Source organism: Antechinus flavipes, chromosome 2 (assembly GCF_016432865.1).
Source record: "Antechinus flavipes isolate AdamAnt ecotype Samford, QLD, Australia chromosome 2, AdamAnt_v2, whole genome shotgun sequence".
NCBI lineage: Eukaryota > Metazoa > Chordata > Mammalia > Dasyuromorphia > Dasyuridae > Antechinus > Antechinus flavipes.
The window spans coordinates 538,906,573-538,927,765 of NC_067399.1; the positions used below are offsets into that span (position 1 = coordinate 538,906,573).

The 21,193-nt window shown below is 38.7% G+C and overlaps 1 protein-coding gene across 2 annotated transcripts in view; it reads right to left on the reverse strand.

The window, feature by feature from the left end:
* Positions 1–3,266: 3,266 nt before the first annotated feature.
* Positions 3,267–21,193, reverse strand: part of SMAD3 (SMAD family member 3) — a 156,876-nt gene continuing 138,949 nt past the window's right edge. Inside the window, exons 6-9 of one of the 2 annotated variants that reach the window (XM_051980804.1) lie at positions 16,207–16,419; positions 13,991–14,128; positions 9,268–9,412; positions 3,267–6,604 (exon numbers count right to left, since the gene is read on the reverse strand). In XM_051980804.1, coding sequence (XP_051836764.1) covers positions 6,481–6,604; positions 9,268–9,412; positions 13,991–14,128; positions 16,207–16,419 — 620 coding nt within the window. In that variant the 3' untranslated portion in view covers positions 3,267–6,480. Of the gene's footprint in view, positions 6,605–8,070; positions 9,413–13,990; positions 14,129–16,206; positions 16,420–21,193 lie in introns of those variants that run through there. The other variant, XM_051980803.1, reaches the window with a different exon arrangement.

Sequence of the window (21,193 nt, forward strand, 5' to 3'; positions counted from 1 at the left end):
GTTTCTTATAATCTGCTTTTGTACACTACCTCATTATATTCATGCATCTAGATCTTTAAATTTGGGCAATTACCCAAGATTGTGTGTATAATGGATCCATTTTATTCTTTGTATTTTTCTAATGTTTTCCAGTTTTAAAGAATGGATAAAGTAGGAAGTATGAGTTGCCTAGTACAATAGAGTGCAACATCTTAGTTCCAGATCTCAATGATTTACAACGTTACCTTTTCTTTTTGGAAAAGTAAAAATTCTAAATCTGGACTTAGGTATTTGGAATATAAGCATAGGAAAAAACCTCAAATTCCCCCCCCCCAAAAAAAAAACCCCACAAAACTATTTTTTCTGGTTTTTTGGCTCCCTATCTCCTTTAAATCAAATCAACTCTTCTCTCACCCCTTTAAAAAAATGAAACATTTACAGACCAATTAAAGCTATATCTAGCATTTAATATATTTTGCAGGAGAATCTAGAAATCTAATTAAAAAGCAACTTATCCCAGAATGGATATCTCCCAATATACTCCCTGATTATGAGATAAGTCTCTTGACCTTTGGGCCTCTTTGTCCATCCATTACTCTTTGATCGTCCATTCCTCATTGACCAAATGGCCATAATGCTATACTTTGAAGTAAAGTACAGTTAAGCCCAGGCATTAAAGTATAGTGGACACTGGTATTTTATTTCAACGGATATTTTCATTAAGATCTCAAGATTAGGGATGAGAAAATATGGCATCTTGGTCTTGTATACCTTGTCTGATAGTTATAAGGCTTCATATCCAGGTAATGGAATTAGTCAAAGCTACTAAAAAGAGTACTTTGGTGTTTAATTCAAGTTCTACACTCCAAGTCGCCTAAAGTAGGAGGTATTACTTGTCACTCAGCAAAGCTCTTAGAAAAAATAATCATTCAAATATCTCTTTTCCACTCTCATTCTTTGAAAAACACCTCTACCCTCCACTCAAACCCCTTTCCCCCCTTCTGAACCAAGGAATTCTTGTTCTACATTTCCTGGAATAATTTTAGAACTATCAAGGGAAAGAGAATTTAAAATTCTAGCCCCAGTCCTTTGACTTCAAAGTAAGACACTGGAGGAGCCAAGAGATTGTATAATAGACTAAGATCTTGTTCAGCTATATCATTCTATAAGCCAACAAAAGGTGGTAACCAACCATTGGGAATCAGTGAGTATTTATGATGCTGTAAATGAATTTCCAGACCTAGTTTTCAAACAATTGGGTTTTTGCATCCTGGAGACATAATCAAAGTGCCCTACCATAGACCCAGCTGGGTCCGTCGAAGCTGAGCGAACCAAAGAAGGAAAATCCAACAGGGACTGGCAGCTCAATCCTGATTCCTATGAAAAGCTCCATCTCTGACCTTCATTGCAAGGTAGGCCTATTACAAGTTTTCCATGCTAGGTTTCCTAAGTGTTGAGGTGTAGAGAAAAGGAATGGAAAATTTTCTTTCATTTAAATAGTCATTGACTAGATGTCAGGTGGTTGTACCTTTAAGATAAACAAACATTTGCTTTAGCCGCTATACACAAGTGTATGACAGGATAGGACTAGGTACATCTTTATTGCGGTTAAATTTCCCCTTCTCTTCTCCTTAGTTCCAGACCACCGATGATTTTGCTTTTTAAAAATACTTTCTAGTAAGAAAGAGTCCACAAAAGAGTGTCATCTCGACACAAAGGTTTTTTAATTAACAGTTTATTAGAATGACAATTAACAGTTCCATATCATAGAGGGAGGGAGAAGGCATACAGATCTTTAACAATAGAGGTACTACGCTTAACAAGCAGGTGCTCTTTTCATAAGAATAAAAAAGTTAGAAAAAAAATCTAAAACACTAAATACATACATGCTCTTACATAGCTATTAAAAGGCCAGGCTTGGTTGAGAAGTAAAGGTAATGAACAGACACAACCAGCTCCTCCCCTCCCCCAAGAGTCAATCACATCTTGGATGGGTCAGCAGAAGGTGAGTGAAGACTGACTGTTGGCCATCTCCAATCACATACTGATAAAAGGTGGCCCAAATCATTGGGACACCTTGAGCCTCCTTCCTCCCAAAAGGCTCAGGGCAAAGGAAACCATCTAGAATAATGGCCACAATCCTTTATTTGGGACAGACTTCTGCCCATTCTTGTTTACTGCTGTCAGTATCCCAGCCTACAGCATAGCAGGCTTTGGGGGATACCTGGCATAAAACCAGACCATGGAACAAGGCTCAGGACTGTCTATGCTCCCAGATTTTCACAATCACTACTCTCTTGGTAGGAAGGCCTTTTCAATTCTCTCCAGAAATTAAATAGTTATGATCCATCTGAATGTTCTAAGAAGTCACTACATAAATATGAAAATATTGATATGCTAGAATACACTTCACTTTATCATACAAAAAGAAAAATTAATTTCTAATCACTGAGAATTTTGCAATCCAGTTTAGATCATGACAGGTCTACTTTTACCTAATTGATAGGATTTGATTCTCAGACAATTTTTCAGAAACACATTTTCTCCACTGATTTCATTCTCAATTCATTGATACTTAACTAGATTGTTCTACAGTTGACAGGAGCCCCACTAAAAGTAAAGTTCTTTCTGGCCCCTTCCCTCTAGAACAAGTAGTTAAGATCCTCAAAACATTTCACAGGAGCACAGATTTCTGAGTTTCAAGGGACTTGAGAGACCATTGAATCCAACCTAATGTATGGATGAGAAAGCATCATGAAGTGAGTTGCCTTCTTATCTCTGTTGTGTTTGAATTTCCCTTTCCTAAATTAGGAAAACATCTAGCTTTTGATGCTCTCCTTTTTCAGCCTATCCCTCCCCTCCTCAATCCAAGTTCATTTTGAAGTTCAATTGCAACTTTGAAACCATCAAAATATATTTCAGGCATTGTATTAGCTCCATATTCATTTTTAGGTTTCCTTCCCGTATCTCTCAATTCCTTTGATCTCTCAGCCTTATTATTCATGGGAAGAAAAGCATATTAGGAACTCTATAAGGAGGAAATAGACTGGCCTATTACAGATGATAGCCCTGAAAATACAGTGATTCATCAAAGAGCCTCATAAATGTCCTCTCATATTGCTGAAGCTAAGAATGAAGTCAGATGTTTGCATCCTTAGCAGAATTACATGCACACTATTTGGAGGGAAGAGAAAGGGAATTGTGGGGTACAAAGTAAATGAACATGGGACTAGAAAATAGCCAAACACTAGAAAATGGGTGGGGTGTAGCGGCATGAATAACAGTACACTACAATTCAATTTATTAACAATAATTTTTTAAAACTCAATTAAAAAAACAATATACACACAAGGACAACTGTAAAGTCTGCCAGCAAACCTGCCCTCGTGTGTCAGAACTCCTATTATAAGGAGGATCAAAATACCTATTACTGATTAAAGAACTGTAGCAAAAAGTCTGCTCTCCTATGAAGCCTGCTAAAAGTACAGCTGATTGAGATGATAAATTCAGTACAGGCCTATAATATGAAACAGGCTGGGCCATCTACCTATATGTATGTGCTTAAAAGAGATGGGGAGGGAGTGAAGGTTGGGGGACAGGGGAAACCTCTTTGGAGATACTGACTACAATAGTCTATGACCTACTGCTCCTTTCATAGTGTCAATATAAATTGCAAAATCATGACATATGTATATTGGGAATATAAAAAGGGAATACCATCCTTTAAAATGTTACCTGTACAAAATACATGTAAAACTGCAACACAATATATCCAATTGTTAACAGTCCCCAAACTGTACTCTTTCCTCAATTCTATCAATTTTTCTTTTAAAAAAAAAAAGTTCCAAAATGTGCAGAAGTCACTCACACATTAGATATTCAAATTAGGAAAACTTTTTTGTCAACTGAAGAAGCTGAAATAAGAATGAATACAAGTATCAGAATCCCCAAGATATCCTTTATTCCTATTGATACTGCTTCTCAACCTACCTTTTGTAATTAAATTGATTTTTGAGACGTTTCCCCCTTATGGTCTAATCTTAAAAAGAGGGGAAATAACTTGGGGGAGTTCTTTTAAAAAAAAAAAAAAGCCTAAAGATTTTGTATTATTCAGAAGGAGTTGCCATGTGGGTTAAAATTAATCTAATTATCCCATGGCTCTCAGATTCTACTACATCTTACAAATATCTCCCCATATTATTATTTGGACACTTTCCATAACTGAGCTGTGTCTAAGGGCATACATGAACCGAGAAAGTAGACAATAGCTGTGCAAATAGGAAGAAGAGCAACAAGTGAGTTCTGGGCACCTCTCAGCTAGGACAGAATAGCAGCTGAAGATTGCCAAGATTAAGGAAATACATATGGCTTTTGAAAGGCATCACTGAAGCTCTGCGAGAAAGTGAACTGTACATGCCGCTAACCTCATGTCACAAACAAAAAGCACATACAGAAGATAACTAGGCAGCTTCCTGAATGGGCCAGAAAGCTGGCTTTCTCCTTTCTTTGTCAGGCATGAACCCTGATACTCTGTAGTGCCTAATTCTCTCCAATGAAGTCACTGGATTATTTCTGCTCTGGGCACCAATAAGGAAAAACTTCAAGGTGATAAGCATGGATCTTATTAAAAGCTCCTTTATCATTAGACCTCCTAAGTCCTTTGGGTTTATGCAGTTCTTACATGGAGCTGGGAACTCATCCACTGTTTGAACCCTGTTCCAAAGCACCCTAGAGTCCTAACATTAAAAATGGCACATTTGAGGTTTTTGCTTGGCAGAATTAAGAGATTTCCCTACCCACATACCCTCACCTGCCTAAATAAAGAAGATTTCCATAGGAAATCCTTTTTTTTTTTTTTTTTTCCCTGACACAAATCCATGCAAAAATCCTGGATGAGACATTTAAGATGGCAATAATCAGACAGCAAAGAATAAAGAATGGATTGCAGATGACAGTTCAGTCTCCTGTATGCTACAAAAGGTCACTGAGAAAGAAAAGAGATTCCTTTTTTTCCAGTTGAAAGCATTTATCATAGTTTATTCAACTAGGTTTCTACCAGCAAGTGGAATTCCATACTCACTGCTAGTGTTGCTGTTGATCACCTAATGATATTTAGCTAGAGAATCTCATGGTACAGGGAGAAGACAATAGATCCCTTTATATTGGGTGTAAAATTTCAAAGTAGCCTTTTCTACATGCCCATGCTTGATCTGAGGTGCTAAGAGATGTCTGGTCAATTCACAGCCACGAATTAATTTCAAAAGGGTTGAGTTAGCATCATTTCACCAACAAGTAATGGCTGCAAAAAGTTTATAGTTTCTCCTCTTCTTCCTCCTTCCCCTCTCAGAGACTTTCCTGTCATTATATTAACTGAGGAAATTTTTTAAAATAAACATTTAAAAGAAGATACAATAAAATGTTAATTTAATTAATGCAACTGACTACATTAAACAGCAATGGCCAAATGCATCAGGATATGGAGTGAGTTCTTGCAAATGACTGAAAGCCCACTCGGTGTAGTGCTGTTCTAGTCAAAAACAACTACTGCAACATTAAAAAGTCATGACATGTGTCCTTTGCTTCACGTAAATAGTTAAGTAATTCAAATCTCTTTGAGATTAATGTGATAATATGAACTATACATCGCATATGCACAGAACCTAGACTGGTCTTTCCAACTTTTTAAAGTAAGAAACAAAAAGTTTAGGCGAGTTGTGGAAGAGGGAAATAGTTCTCACCAACTTTCCCCACCACCCCCCTGGTGCATGTATCATTGTTTCTACTGCATACGCTTGCCTCCATTCAGCTAGTATGCAGAGAGGACAGATAAGATGTCAAAGGTAGTCTGTCCACAGTACAGCATGCTGAAGAGATGAGTCTTGGGAATGCTCAGCTGAAGTGTCCTTTCTTGCCAACTGCTTGGAGGATAGAGGTGAGAAAGCTGCAGAACACAGTCCCCATTTCCTCTGCAAACCCAACATTTCCTCCTAGCAATGCCTTTTAAAGAAAAGTTTCTGTTTTCCATCCTAGACAGATGGATATTTCTAATCAGATGGTGACCCCCACAGAAAGCCATCACTGAAGGAGGACAAAGGGAAAGTGGAAAGGGGGGGGGGAGAAAAAGGGGCAATGGGGGATGCAAAATACCACTTTCCAGCTTCAAGACAACTGAACCAAAGTCTGTTTTCACCAGTATGATGAACATGTGCTTTGAATTGACTCTATGGCACCTCATGCTATGAGTCAAATTCCTAACCTTGATCTGCAGAAGTGGACGATTTAGATGGTTACTTTCAAAAACTACCTCTGTGTCTGGTTGACTTTTTTTAAGTGTGTCAATATCACTTTGGTTGAGGAGAAAATTTTCTTCTTTGATAGTTGTCAGTCAAACAAGCTTCCCATTTTAAGGAGTCTTAGATTTTCCCACCTCCCTCACCACCCCTCCCACCACCACCACCACCAGCACCTCTACCTTCCCCATTCCCATTCTTATAGATGTCTCTAAGATACACTAGAGCATCGAATGCTAGGGGAGCCCATCTGTGTGAGGACCTTATCCAGCCACTGGAGAGGACCATTCAGATGTAGCTCAATCCAACAAGGGGTGCTGGTCACAGTCTGTCTCCTATAAGAAGAAAGGAAGGGACAAAAAGAGAGACTTTCAAAACTGAACATATCCAAGGGTCTCATCACAGTCCAAACATTCTTTTCTGCTTAGGTGACAGCCTTCTACAGGAATCCAGTCTTACCACACTTTGGTTTGGACTCTGCTCTGGAAGGAGACGCCAATGAAACAGACTGAACTCCTCTAAAATGAACTGGGGGTTGGGAGAGGAAGGGGGGTGAGAAGGGAACCTCTATTTGTGAAACTGATAGTTCTTAGGGAAGAGGAGAGCTGATCGTTATCTTCACCAGGAGAATAAATTCCCACCTACCCAATAATCTTGGCAGCTTCTAGCTGACAGGGGTTCTTTTGTCTCTGAATTACCCCCAAATGGGGAACTAGAGGTATTCTCAGCTTTCCAAACACGGTTTCAAGACTGAGTGGAGTATTGAGATGACAGGCAGAATCTACCAGATCCAAGTATTTCATAGTCATTAGAACAAACTTCCTATCAGTCTTAAAAAACTTGCACTCAAGTACTCTATTGCACTGAAACAATGCACATTTACTGCATTATTTTGGAAATTCTTACGAGGAGTAAAGTAGAGAAAACCATGGAACAATTACTGGAAAAAATCAAGACACGCTACACATTTCTTTCCCCCAAAGTACTTTGTAAATTGGTGCCGAGAGATGACATTGTTCTGAGACAAGGTCCAAAAGGCTACCTCTGAGCTAAAACTGTTTGTCAGGGATTAATGCGGTTGCCAACTAAAGGTGAGAAGACCAGGAATTCAAACCTTCAGTTGCCTAAATAAGAGAAGAACTGTAACATAATTCTCTTCTTGGCACGTCGTCAGTAGGAAAGCAGAATTGTTCTGGGAAGGGCCACACCCTCAGTCCCGTTAGGTAGACTAAACGGAGTTGGCAATTGATGGGGATGGGGTATGTGTACATGTGCCTGTAGGAATGGGTGTGCTGGCAGTATTCTCTCTCTACTAATATGGTACCTTTTAGTGAAGGGCTTTTGCCTTACAGAACCTTTCTCAAGTACACTGGATTAAAAAGTAATAGAGAACCATCAAGCCCTGCAGAGATTCCCACTTAGAGGCACCATTCTCCTCTCTAGATGTAATGTACTTGGTCTTTGATCAAATAGAATGGGTCAGGAGAAAAACAGATCATTAGCATCCCCTGTTCATCCCCCGAAGTCAAGCTTAGTTGGGTCTGGTCAGCAGCTATATAACCCAGAAAGGCAAAGCTGAACTTGAATTGGTCATTTTCTAGCTTTGTGTAATTTTTCTACCTTCCTTATTATCCCTTCTCCATATTTCCAACTCCATTTCGCCTTCCACACAACGTTTCTCACTTTTTATCTTTATCCCTACAGTCCAAATTGCTGGCAACACATCATCTGATAGCTTTCACCTAAGTTAATTCCCCATTTTGGGTTACTTTTTAAATAGATCTTTGGGCATTTTGTTTAAAAAAAAAAAAAAAAGGAATTAACCCATGGAATGGCTGAAAGAAGAGCTCACAAGATCTAGACATCTTGGTTGTGTGAATGGTCAACTATCTTCCCATCTAGGTTTACAGAGGGACCCCAGGAATCAGACATTATTCACAATAATCAGTTCTTTACACAAGCCATGGTTTTGTGCTCCCGGCCACTGGGGAAATGAAAGGAACCAGCAGTGAAGGTAACGGTAAACTCGAGATGAGGGGTTTTACTGACTGAAATACTCTAATGAGAATCTAACTTTCCATAAGTCATGCTCATCTGGATTTCATTATAAGCTGTGGCCTAGAGCCAATAATGAAATGGGTTTGGCCAGAGTGCAGAATGACTGCAAAACAAAATGGACTCCAAACATCTGGAAAAATGAAGAGAAGTAGACGAGTGACTTGTGAGGCTTGCAAAACTGATGCTCTGGTGCCTCTGCTGTCTTCTCTAAGAGATGGGGATTGGAAGGAGAACGGTAAGCACAGAGATAGGGAAAACAGTTCTGCCTATCTTGGAATTTCTATTTAAATTCTTTTTTAAAGTTAATTTTAGGGTCTAAACCTGAACAACCTATATATAAATCTGTGAGAAATTTTAAGCATTGGACTGCCCGTGAAAGTGAAATTAATTGGCTTCTTGTCTGGGTTACTTTTAGAGCTACCTTAAAAAGCATACAGTTCCTAAACAGTTTTATTTATTTCTCCAATCATAAATGCTAAGTCCACTTTCTCATCACCCCTGCTTCTCAATTTTCATATCCTTCTAAGAGTCAGGGATTATCCTCCCAGTGTATCTACTTTTTCTGATTTTAGGAGCTGGGCAAAGGAAGGTGAGAGAAATGTGTAACATATTAGTGAAAGGTTTTTTTTTTTTTTTTAAAGCCATTTTGGTCAAAATGTTGGCTAAAGGGAAAGAACACTTAGGTTGAGAGTTGAGAGGTCTCAACTCTGGTCCCACTATCACCATGACCTTAAGCAAATCCCTTCCTCTGTTTCTTCATCAATAAAGGGAAGAGTAATGGACTAATTGGTTTTCTTAAGTCCTCCATCCACCTTAACATTCTAGAATTTTACAATTTCCCCTTAAAGATGTGTAAACTTGGAGGGTAAAACCCCAAACCAAACCAAACCAAACCAAAAAAACCCCAAAAAACCAAACCAAACCAAAAAAAAGACCTGACCTGTATTCAGCTCCCCAGCCTTTAACAAAGCTCATTCGAATGGTACACATCCGAGTCAGCTGGTAAACAGCCTCAAAGCCCTGGTTGACAGACTGAGCCAGCAGGGCCGCAAATTCCTGGTTATTGAATATCTTCAGGTTGCATCCTGCCAACAAAACCAAAATGTTATTTCTTACTCAACAGAGTTTGGGCTGAATCTTCTTCCCTATCAGGTAAATTCTAGGATGCCCAGAGTAGCAAAGAATATTGGACCTGGAGTTAAGAACGTCTGAGGTGCCACAGAAACTAGCTGTAGGTGACCCATGGCAATTCACTTAAACCATATGTCTGCCTCAGTTCCTCAACTGTAAAATATAGATAATAAGCAGTTAAGGGTGATTGTGAGAATCAGATGAGATGCTATTTGTAAAAAGGCACTTAGCACAATGCTGGCACATGGCAAGTACTGCAAACACAACTAAATCTCCATAAGTTGTTATATAATCAGTCTTATGTTTGGTTGTTATATGTGGGTATGGGTGCTATAAGAAGTTTAAAATATAGTCCCTGCTTTCAAGAATTTTAAGGAGATGAGATATATACAAGAAACAAAGAATACAAGAGTATAGAATTAAGGCGATAGCCATGGTAGAAAGCAGCTTAAGGATTCAGAGGAGGGAAAGTTCATTGAAAAGGTTGAAAAGGTCAGAGAGGGCTCTAGATAGAAGAAATGGGCCCAGTCCCTAGTTGGGATTTGCATCAGTAGAGGGGAAAGTGAAGTGGGAGGAAGAGAAATCCAGGTTAATAAAATTATTATGGTGAGTTCCACCTCTGCAGAAGGCAAAAACTTTGTTGTATAGATCCCCTACAAAATTACATCTTCCTGAATTAAAATCTGGCCTCGTACACTTACTAATTGACTTACCCTGGTTGTCTCAGTTTCCCCATCTGTAAAATGAACCAGAGAAAGAAATGGCAAACCACTTCTGTCTCTCTGCCAAAAAAACCCCAAGTGAGGTCATGAAGAGTCAGATAGGATTGAAATAATAAACAGCAGCAATATTTCATATGTCAATCTGTTTCATTCCCATACATTATCTCCTTGGAACCTCACCACAAACCAGGGGAAAGGATCACATAAGTGTTATTATTGCCATTTTATACATAAGGAAACCAAAAAAGTTCAAGTCATAAGACTATTAAGTTCCAAGGCTAGAATTCAAACTCAGAATATGCGACTACAATCTCAGAGTCCTTCTCTGCATTCTACTGCTGGTCAAGTCGCTATCTAGCTATGACCACACTAGTAACTCATTCATAAAACAAAGGTCCAATGTCCTCCTCATTCTAAAATTCTATTCTCATAGGAATTATGGAATCAAAATGTTTATGGGAGATTCAAGAAAAACAAGATGGCAGGTATAGTGTGATGCAGGAGAAAAAACATTAGATTTGAAATCAAAAGCTAGGTATACATTCTGGGTCAGTAGCAATAATGTTATTAACTTCTCTGAGCCTCACTTTTCTCATCTGTAAAATGAATGGAAAGTCACTGTTTTCAAGGAGCTTATAATCTAATGAGAAGAATCAACAGGAAGCAGGGAGGGGAGGGGAAGAATGAAACACAGAGTATATCTTGTCCCATAGAATTGAAACAAGGCAGAACAGCAGATGCAAAATGGAGTGAGCCAGAAGTCCCAATTTCTGACCTGTATAAAGGAAGACATTAGAAGGAGTTTGGTACTCCACTTTCCAGTCATCCTAAGAGAGGGGAAAAGAGGCTGAGGGTGATAGTATTTAGTCAGGACTTGAATTATCAGTATGGTGGGTCAGCCAGATAGTACAGTGGGGATAGATGGCCAGGTCTGGAATCAGGAAGACCTGAATTCAAATCCAATTTCAGATACTTACTAGCTGTGTGGCCCTAAGCTAGTCATTTAACCCTGTTTCAGTTTCCTCATCTGTCAAATAAGCTGGAGAAGGAAATGGCAGATCACTCTCTGTAACTTTGCCAAGAAAACGCCCAATAGGGTCAGATACAAATGCACAACAAATAAGATTAGAGGTGATGAGCTTAAGATGGAAGGAGCATCACAATAAGACAATATGAGGATCGATTCTGATGGATGTAGTTCTCTTCAACAATGAATTGATTCAGACCAGTTCCACTTGTTCAATAATGAAGAGAAATATCTACACCCAGGGAGAGGACTGTGGGAGCTGAGTGTGGACCACAACATAGCATTTTTGCTCTTTCTGTTATTGTTTGCTTGCATTTTTGTTTTCCTTCTCAGGTTTTTTTTTTCTTTCTAGATCCGATTTTCTTGTGCAGCAAGATAATTATAGAGATATGTATACATATATTGGATTTAACATATATTTTGCCATGTATTGAACTACCTGCCAAACAGGGTAAGTGATTTTCCAGTGAAAAACTACCCATGCATATGTTTTGTAAATAAAAAGCTATAATAAAATTTTTTTTAAAAGATGGAAGGAGCATCTTAAAAGTTGAATCAAATGTCTTCTAAAATCCCTTCCATAAGGCCTAGAGAGAATTAAATGAACCTATTCCAAGTGAAATGAGTAGAACCAAGATAACATTGTACATAGCAGCAGCAAATTATATGATGATCAATTCTGATGGAGGTGGTTTTTGCAACAACAAGAAGATTCAGGCCAGTTCTAATGATCTTCTTATGGAGAGAGCCATCTGCACCCAGAGAGACTTTGGGTCTCTTGGGTGGATCACAATGTAGTATTTTTTTTTTGTTTTTTTGTGGCTTGCTTACATTTTGTTTTCTTTCTCATTTTTTTCCTTTTTGATCTGATTTTCTTGTGAAACTTGATAAAGATGGAAATATGTTTAGAAGAATTACACATGTTTATCATATATTGGATTACATGCTGTCTGGAGGGGAAAGGGAGGAAGAAAAAATTGAAATACAAGGTTTTGTAAGGGTGAATGCTGAAAACTATCTATGCATGTATTTGAAAATAAAAAGCTTTAAAAGAAAAATAAATAAATTCCCTTCTGTTGGAATCTTTACAAACTGCTAACTCATTAGAGTTGATAGATTATTGATCTGATCTTACAAGATGTTTTGGGCCAGAACCTGAAACAAGGTACTAAGTAGAACTAATTAATACAATGCTTGTGTTTGCACCTTTACTCATTGGAGTTCACAAGTATGCCAGCTTCACAAAGTAAACTGTGTAACTTTGTGAGTTCACACCTCCCTTGAAGTTCTTAGGGCCAGAGAGCACTATGGGAGAAACTCCATAATCCCTCTCTCTCATATCCCGCAATTCCTCTTTCTCATATATGAGACAGACAGAGGCTCTCGGTCAGATTTCAGCGGAATTACATGAAGAGTGGAGCTGAATTGGAGGCTGAAGAAAGCAGAGGCAGAAGCAAAAGACAAAACTGCAAGAGTTCTTAGAACCAAGGAGAGAGAGAGGAATTGTGGGATGCGAGAGAGAGAGATTATGGGTTTCTCCCATAGTGCTCTCTGGCCCTAAGAGCTTCAAGGAAGGTGTGAATTCACACTTTTCAGTAATATGGGGGAACAGGCACATTGTCTTTATAGGGGATGAAGAAGGGATGAGGCTTCTAATACAAGCCACTCTACTTTCTTAAAGCTTGTCTGTTAGGAAGAATGTCCTACAATGATCTGAAGTTGGATCTGTTATTGTTCAGTCATTTTTCATTATGCCCTACTCTTTGTGGCTCAATTTGTGGTTTTCTTGGCAAAGACAATGGAGTGGTTTGCTATTTCCTCATTTTACAGATGAGGAAACTGAGGCACACAGATTGAAATGAGTTGCCCAATGTCACATAGTGAGTAAATGTCTAAGACCGTATTTGAACTGAGATCTTTCTGACTCCAGGATTGACCTTCTATCCACTATGTCTTCTTCTTACTCTTAGTACCGCTACACTTTCCTTTTTTTCCTTTTACTTCTATTCAATTGCTACAATTGCTACTTAGCCCCCCCAAATTTGAGGTTATTCTCAAATTTGCATTGCAAACATTATTTCAACTTGCCTGTTTTCTGGGACTCCCAATTTATTTTTCTCTGAAAATATGCCAATACCAGTAAAACAGGAGACACAAAAAAGTATGGCACAAACAGAAAGTCAGACACCATAGACATGGACAAGGGAAACACAGGAAAGTTCAGGGTTCAGAGGGAAAGGAACTGAGTTCATATTCATATTTTGCCACTTATATCTTTGTGATGTTGGCAAGGCAATTTCTTTGGGCCTCAGTTTCCTCATCTGTAAAATGAGAGGGCCAAATCAGATGTCTAGTTCTAGGTCAAGGATCCTGGTTAGGATATACAGCAACCAGCCTCAATCATTTAGGTCCTTGTTTTTATCCAAGATACATGGCTAAGGAGATATTGAAGACTGTAATGAGCAAAAGCCATACATGTTCAAACTCTATTTAAGTAGCCTCCATATGGCTTGCATTGTCAGCAAATAGTAGTTATTAAGCATCCCTTGGGCATGTGATACTGTGCTGTACACTGTTAAAAGATAATTAGATAAATGTCATTTCTGCCTCCAAGGAACTTCATGAAAACAAACAAGGAGACCCCAAAAAAGGTCAAATCAGTGAGAAGACAGCTGTACAAACATTAACAGTAAAGAAAGACTAAAAAGTAAAGAAATGGACTTAGATACCATATAGTGCTCAGAATAGGGAATAACCAGGGAGGATCCCGAGGGCTGGATTACCTGGTGGAATCTTGCAGACGGTTGCTGGGTGCCAGCCGTAGCGCTGGTTACAGTTGGGGGACTGGACAAAAATGGCACTGTCACTGAGGCATTCTGCAAAGACTTCTCCTCCGATGTAATAAAGCCGCACTCCTCTCCCTACGGAACAAACACCAATGGAAATATTTAGGTCTCCCAGCACCAGAGGTCAGTGTCCAAAACACAGCCACTGTCCTCCTTGGTATCAGTCTGCAAGACAAACTGTGATCATGAATATTCATTCAGAGTGGCAAGCATGTGCTCTCCCCAACTCTCCAATTCCCCAACTTTCTCTGCCCATCTCACACTCTAATTAATTAAAGGCCTGGCCACTTCACAACACTGAATCTGAACAAGGTCCACAAAAAAGACCACGTGAATCTCTGGAAATATTCAGCTTTTAAGTTTCACTTCTGCCCCGCTCAAAGAGGAAAAACAGATTTGAAAACACGACTGAAAAGAATAGACAAAGTGACTTCCATAATCGTAACTCTAAAACTTATACAACACCCTCTGAAAGGTCTCAGGCAAAAGAGAAGACCCGTTCACAGAAGACAATCAGCTCAGAAACAAGAATGACTCTTTCTGGACATCTTTGCCAAACTGGGCAGACCTTCCCTACCTACCAGATCCCCAAACCTTGGGCTTTTAAATAATTACATTTGATCACACATGTTTCTCTCCTGACCCCCCCGGAAACTTTTAAAAAGAACTTTCCATTTAAAAAAAAAAAAAAAAAAAAAACCTTTCCATAGGCTTAACATACAATTTTCCATTTTGTTTTAAATTCACCCCAGATGGACAAACTATTTTTAAACTTGTTTCAAATCCAATTACGTAGAGTCTCTAACATGCGCTCTCGCTCTCGCTCTCTCTCTCCCCCCCCCCCTCTCTCTTTCTCTCTCTCTTTCTCTTTTCCCCCTTCCATTAGTGATATTCTCTGTCTGCTATAGAGAAGGGTCACCATTTGTGTTCCTTTGGAAAAATAAGGAAGAGATCAGAGAAGTAAGCCCTACATTATATACTTCTGAGTTTCTAAACTTTTTCTGTATCGTTTTCTGGCCTCTGTGTATTGTCTGTGGCTTCCACAAAACTCTCCCCAAATTCCCATTTAATTTCTTATGCCAAAGTAGCAACTGCAAGAACAGAAGTGAAAGGGAAAAAAAAAAAGGAAGTTGTAGAGGAACTAAGAGAAGAAGAAGGCATAATAGATAGAAGGTCAGTGCTGGAGTCAGAAGGATCTCAGTTCAAATACAGTCTTAGACATTTACTTGTGTGTGTGTGTGTGTGTGTGTATAAACCTCAATGGGGAAAGTCACGACGTGGAAGGGGTAACTATACACTTGTTTCAGGAAAGCAGATGGGCAACTGTGCTATCTTAGTTGAGAAATAGAGAGCTGGAGGGGAGAATGAAAATAGAGACACTAAGCCTAGAAAAATCAAGTATGTGTGTGTGGGGGGGGGGGGGGGGCTCCCTTTAGAATTTATGCTTTTTAAACATATTAAAATGTTTTCCCCAACTTGGCTTCTTTTCTGTCTGCCTTCATATCTCTAAATATAACAGTAATTTATACATATGCAAGATACATTTTTATATTTTCCAACTATGTGACTATGTCAAGAGTCAAAGCATCACAGATTTGCAGCTGGAAGGGCTCTCAGAGGCCAATTCCCTTATACTGTAGATGAGGAAACTGAGGGCCAGGAAAGTTGTGACTTTCCCCAAGTGTCAGAGCTGGGATTCACACCCAAGGCCTTCCACTCCAAATCGAACATTTTTTGCTGTAACAGCATGTACATCACCTGCTGCTCAAAGAACCAAAAAAAAAAACCCCCCCCCCAAAACAAACAAACAAACAAAAAAACCAGCCTATATTGCATACATTTACATTTTTCACCATCATCTATTTCTTCCCCCAAGATAAGTTCATTTGTTTCCTGCCTTGAAAATTTCCAAAACTTTTGTATCTTTAGGTGGAAGGAGGGAAACAGGTCAAGAAAAAGGCAGAGACAACCATAACTGAAAGACTATCCCCAGAGAACCATGATGTTTGAGGCTGGAAACTTGGTCAGAGGAATTATACTTTCTCAATGAAACAGCAATGAGTGAGACACACTTCCCACTGCTCCCTAGCAAAGAGCCCCTCTGCTCCAGTCTACTATGGGAAGGCAAGCAGTGAAGTGGGGGATGTGTTTACCAATGTGCCGGCGGGTAAGCTCCACAGCTGCATTCCTGTTCACATTGGACAATAAACCAAGACAGAAGCGCTCCGAGTTGGATGGGTCAGTGAAACCATCTACAGTCATGGAAGGCTGAGAGGCATGGAAAGTCTCCCCCACCCTCTGGTTCAGTTCATAGTAGGAGATGGAGCACCAGAAGGCTGGCTCGCAGTATGTGACAGGCTGCAGATCTGCACAAGACACAAAGAGACACAAAGCAAGTCATTGAGCAATATGGCCATGAGAATCACTCATTAAAAAAATCAGATTTATACAAGGTAATGGAGAAGGATGAAAGAAAAGCAAAAACTCTAAAAATAATAATGATAACAAAATTCAGATTAAAAGGGAATTTTTCAACAGTTCAAAAGGGTTACAGAGATGGAATGATTTTGTAATTCTTATTAAGATTAAAGTAGACTTTTCCTTTAAACAAACTGAATATATGTTGGAAAGTTTACAAGATCATGGACAATCTGTTTTATTTTTCTTTGTACATTTGGATTTTTTTGCCAACTAAGTTTATAATTAATTATGAAAGAAAGAAAGAACAGAGAAAAAAATGAACACTGATAATTGATAAACACTGATTTGATAAATCAGAAGACCTTCATTCCACTCCCAGATCTAATACAAAGTTGCTATGCGACCTTGTATACACAGCTCATTCAAAACACTCCTGGGCAGTTTCTTCGTCTGTGAACTGGGGATAAAACTTGTCTCATGTAAGCCATATATAGTCATAAGGCAGAATTCCATATACTTTGTCAATGCCTTTCCTGATGTAAAACTTGTAAAGATCAAATGAGCCAGTTTTAGGACAAGTTCTTTGAAAAGCATAAATCATGCTATAAATATAAAATGATATTATGGACAAGAAATTGATCTCATTTATCAGATAAATTTTTAGCCTAGAAATTTTTACATGAAGAAGTGCTTGAGGTATACATAAAAGCAACAGGTTACTAGTTAATGGCACCAGTCATCTCAGAAAACGAGCCAACCTAATCAAAGAAATTAAAAGTATATGCCATCCTTAATGCTAAGAAATATGGCAGTTATTCAAAGAAATTAGTGCAAAACTATCCCAGCCCTTCTCAAATTCACTCTGTTGATCATTCTTCCAAGGTTCCCAAAAGTTAGCCATACTCCTTTCTTGCTCACAAGAAATCTAACTGCTCTGATTATCTTTTCCTAATCAAGTACCATACTACATATCTCAGGTCATTTCTTTCCAAAGATCATGTAAAAATCCCTCTATTCTTCAGAACTCAGCTAAAACACCCCATATAAAGCTGTTCCTGATCAAAGTCTCTAGTGCCTCCCCACAAAAAAAAAACTTGGACCAACACTCTAGCCTGTTTTTCTCCCTCTTTGGATACTGACTGTCATCCAATGTGTTAGCTATCCCTTAAAGCTTTGTGGCATCTGCATTTTGGATAAGTCTGCCATCTGTGTCTTTATCTGAAACCATTGATAAAAATGTTCAACATGATGCATGACACAGTTCACTAAAGATTTCTTTCCAAAGTGACATGAACTGGATAACAACTATTCTTTAAATCCAGTCATTTACTAGCTCTAAATTCAAATAATTGTATGGTTATTTGTCCTGTGACATTTCATCCTGTCCATAAAGATATCATGATTTGAACTTTTCAGCTCTGCTGAAATCCAGGTAAACTAGATCTGTAATAGATTTTATTCTAATTCTACCAGCCTAAGGTCACTGTAAAATTCTATGTGTTATAGTAGTGTTTTTATACAGGTTCCATGAAAGGTTTGTTTTATCTTATGTAACATTTAGGTTCTCTATGCTATAGCTCCTGATTCTGTGATGGTAGCCCACACACAAAAGAACAAAAGAATTTCACCCTGAGATTCAGGAGCTAATTTTTAAGTCTTCTTCTCTGCCTCCTACAGCACACTCTTACTCTGGAGGAAATAACCAGACTAAAGCATAAGCCTGACCCCCTTAAAAACTTAAAAAAATTTAAAAGTCTGGTTCGGAAAAACATTCCAAACTAATTAGGGTCTGAGTAGATGGCTCAACTACATGGTTGCTATGGCTTCATGAATTGCCAACTAAAGATGAACAATTTCATTTTTAGCTCAATTGATGACTCCAATCAAATCAGCAGACCTAAAATTTCATGACATGAATGAGGAAAAGTATATGAGTTAGAAAAAAAATGGCTTTCATTTGGAACATGCTGTTTCCCTTGAATATATAAGCTCCTTGAGGTGAAGAACGGTTTCATTTTTAGTTTTGCACATTCAATGCCTGTAAGTTTAATAAATTGTTTATTGATTTCATTCATTGGTTCTGATACTGCTTTCATGTCTGTTCTTTCCATGGTATCAATATGGAAAATATAGAGTCATCCTTGTTCCATTCCATAGGATAGAGTCAAGTGACACGGTTATGATATAAGATGGAGATAAGATTGTGTTATGAACTCCTTTGATGGTGTAGTGAAGGAAATATACCCCTCAGAAATTTTTAAATGCATGAAATAAAACATGGGATTACAAAAGGAAATCAATTCTATTAAAAAAAGATGTAATTCTACTTCCCACCCAAGTTTATGGATCCTTTGAAATCTATCCATAGATCCCTTGGGAATCCAAGGAACCAGGTTAAGAAAGTCAAAAAATCTGCCCATTCCTGCTTTCTTGCTTGACCCAATACTGAAACAATGTCCCTCATCAAGGCTAGTTTGGAAGACCAACAGCCTAAGACGTTTCAGAATTCAGAGCTCATCATAACAGCAGCTTGAGTCAGTGGGCCCTCCCAGGCAGATCTGAGGTCTCCGCCAAACATCCCTGCATCTCCCAAGGACATGTTGAACAGACAACACAACATCGTATCAAAGCAACTAGTGGAAAACATTTGCAATGCAGGAGCTTGACACTTAATTAGGAAGATGCCAGTTCTGGGGAGCTGTGTAGTTGAGCCAAAGAAAAGTTTGACAGCTGCTTTTGAGATAGCGTTATTTAGGTTAGTTAACCTCTATTTCGAAACACGACCAGATTCCTAGAGAAGTACTGCTCCCAGACACTTAGTTGTTATCCCTGAGTACCCATGATGAAATTTTTCTTTTCTCCAACACCCTCCTTCCATCTTTCCAAATTATCTCCCAAATACCTTTGGCTACTTATAGACTGACTTGCACCCCACAGCTTTTCCCTCTTCTGTCTGCCCATTTGTGCCCAGTGATTCTCATTTATTCTGCCAAAGCAGAAGTGTTTAGGATGACTGGACCTATAGCATCAGCAATGAGCCACCCAAGCGCTCTCTAGAGCAGAGATCACATGACTTCTCCATTGGGAACAACAGAGTGCCTTAATTTAGGGCTGGCTCTCTGCCAGATTAAACTTACTGAATGACCTCAATATTGAGATCAGCTCTGCACTGGCATACTCTTTCTGTTTTGTTTAAAGAAGAAGAAAAAAAGAAGAAAACCCAGAAGGCAATACTTGGCAACTGAAACTTCTATTAAAAACATCTGTAAATGAACTAAATCCAGTTGGGAATGAGAGGGATAAAGAGGGAGGAGGAAAGGAGGGAAACACATATAATGTAAAAATCTAAAGGAACCAGTGGGCCAAGGACAGAAGCCAAATTTAGCAGAAGAAATGGTTTAAAAAAAAAAAAAAAGGTAAAATGATCGGGCACTTTCATGCTTGGAATCTAACACTAATTTATCTAGCAAAAGCTTGAAGAAATCCAATAACTTGCCCAGAAGTTCACATATTGTTCCTCCCTGTACCTCCCCACCCCATCCCATTTGTACCATTAAGTGTCAAATCTTCTAAGCACCTATTCTCAGTTATGTTTGGAAAGAGCCAAAATGGGAGTTCTTTTATAAAGGAGACCCCCCATTGGAGTTTTTTCTAACAAGTAAGTAAGCTGTTCATTGGATACTGAAGGCCTCTGGGTAGATGCACTAATACCTTTACATCATTAATAAATTGCTGCTTCAGGGCATTAAATGATACCTAAATTTGTTTGAAGCATTAATGCGCATCCCTAAGTTCCCCAAGGTATAGCCAGGGAGTAACTTATTCACCTGGAAGAATTTTCTTAGACAAGATCATTAATCTCCCTCCTCTCTCCCCCATTTTTCTCCTCAATTATACATTCTAGAAAATCTGGAATGCACACATTCATTCTCTCTGTCTCTTGGTCTCTGTCTTTCTCTTTCACACACATACACCCCAATTTTGTAAGACAACAGGAAAATCACATGCCATTTCCTCATCTTCAATCAAATCTGACAAACCCACCTCTACTATGCTTCAAGGCTTGTTGCTGGGGTTTCTGAAAACACTCTACTGAGATCGCCAACCCTTCAGTTTCCTTACAAAGTAGTGTGATGTCACACAGTTCGCTTTGATTCAGTCAAGTGGAGATGCCGGATGAACAGTCAGAACAGAGACAGGTGCTAAGGATGGGCTTAAGCTACTTTAAACCAGATACTGAAATTTGACTTAAGTTTCTAGCTGTATCCTGGAAATGAGCAAACTCTACAAATCTAGAGCTTGGTTTATTGTTTTGTTGATTGTCTAAGTTGGAAGTGATGATGCACTTTAATTAATGCAAATTAAATTTTAGTGTTTCATGCTTATTTTCTCTCTGGAGATCTGCTTGTTAAACATTTACTAGCACACTGATGAGGGAGAGCAATAACCAGGATAGACTAGGAAAATTGCATTTTTCCTCACCTTCTCATAAAAATAGGTGACAACTTGTGCCCCCAATGAAGAGAAGAAAGCAAATGGAAAGGACATAAACTTGATTGGATGACTTTTAACCTATGATTTTGTGATCTTAATACAGAGCACAATTTTTAAGCCATCAGTAGGACACACAGATAAGATCATATTATCATAATTCAGAGCTGGACAGGGCTTTAAAGGTCATCCAAACAACACAACACTAATGGTTAGAGAACCTTCTGT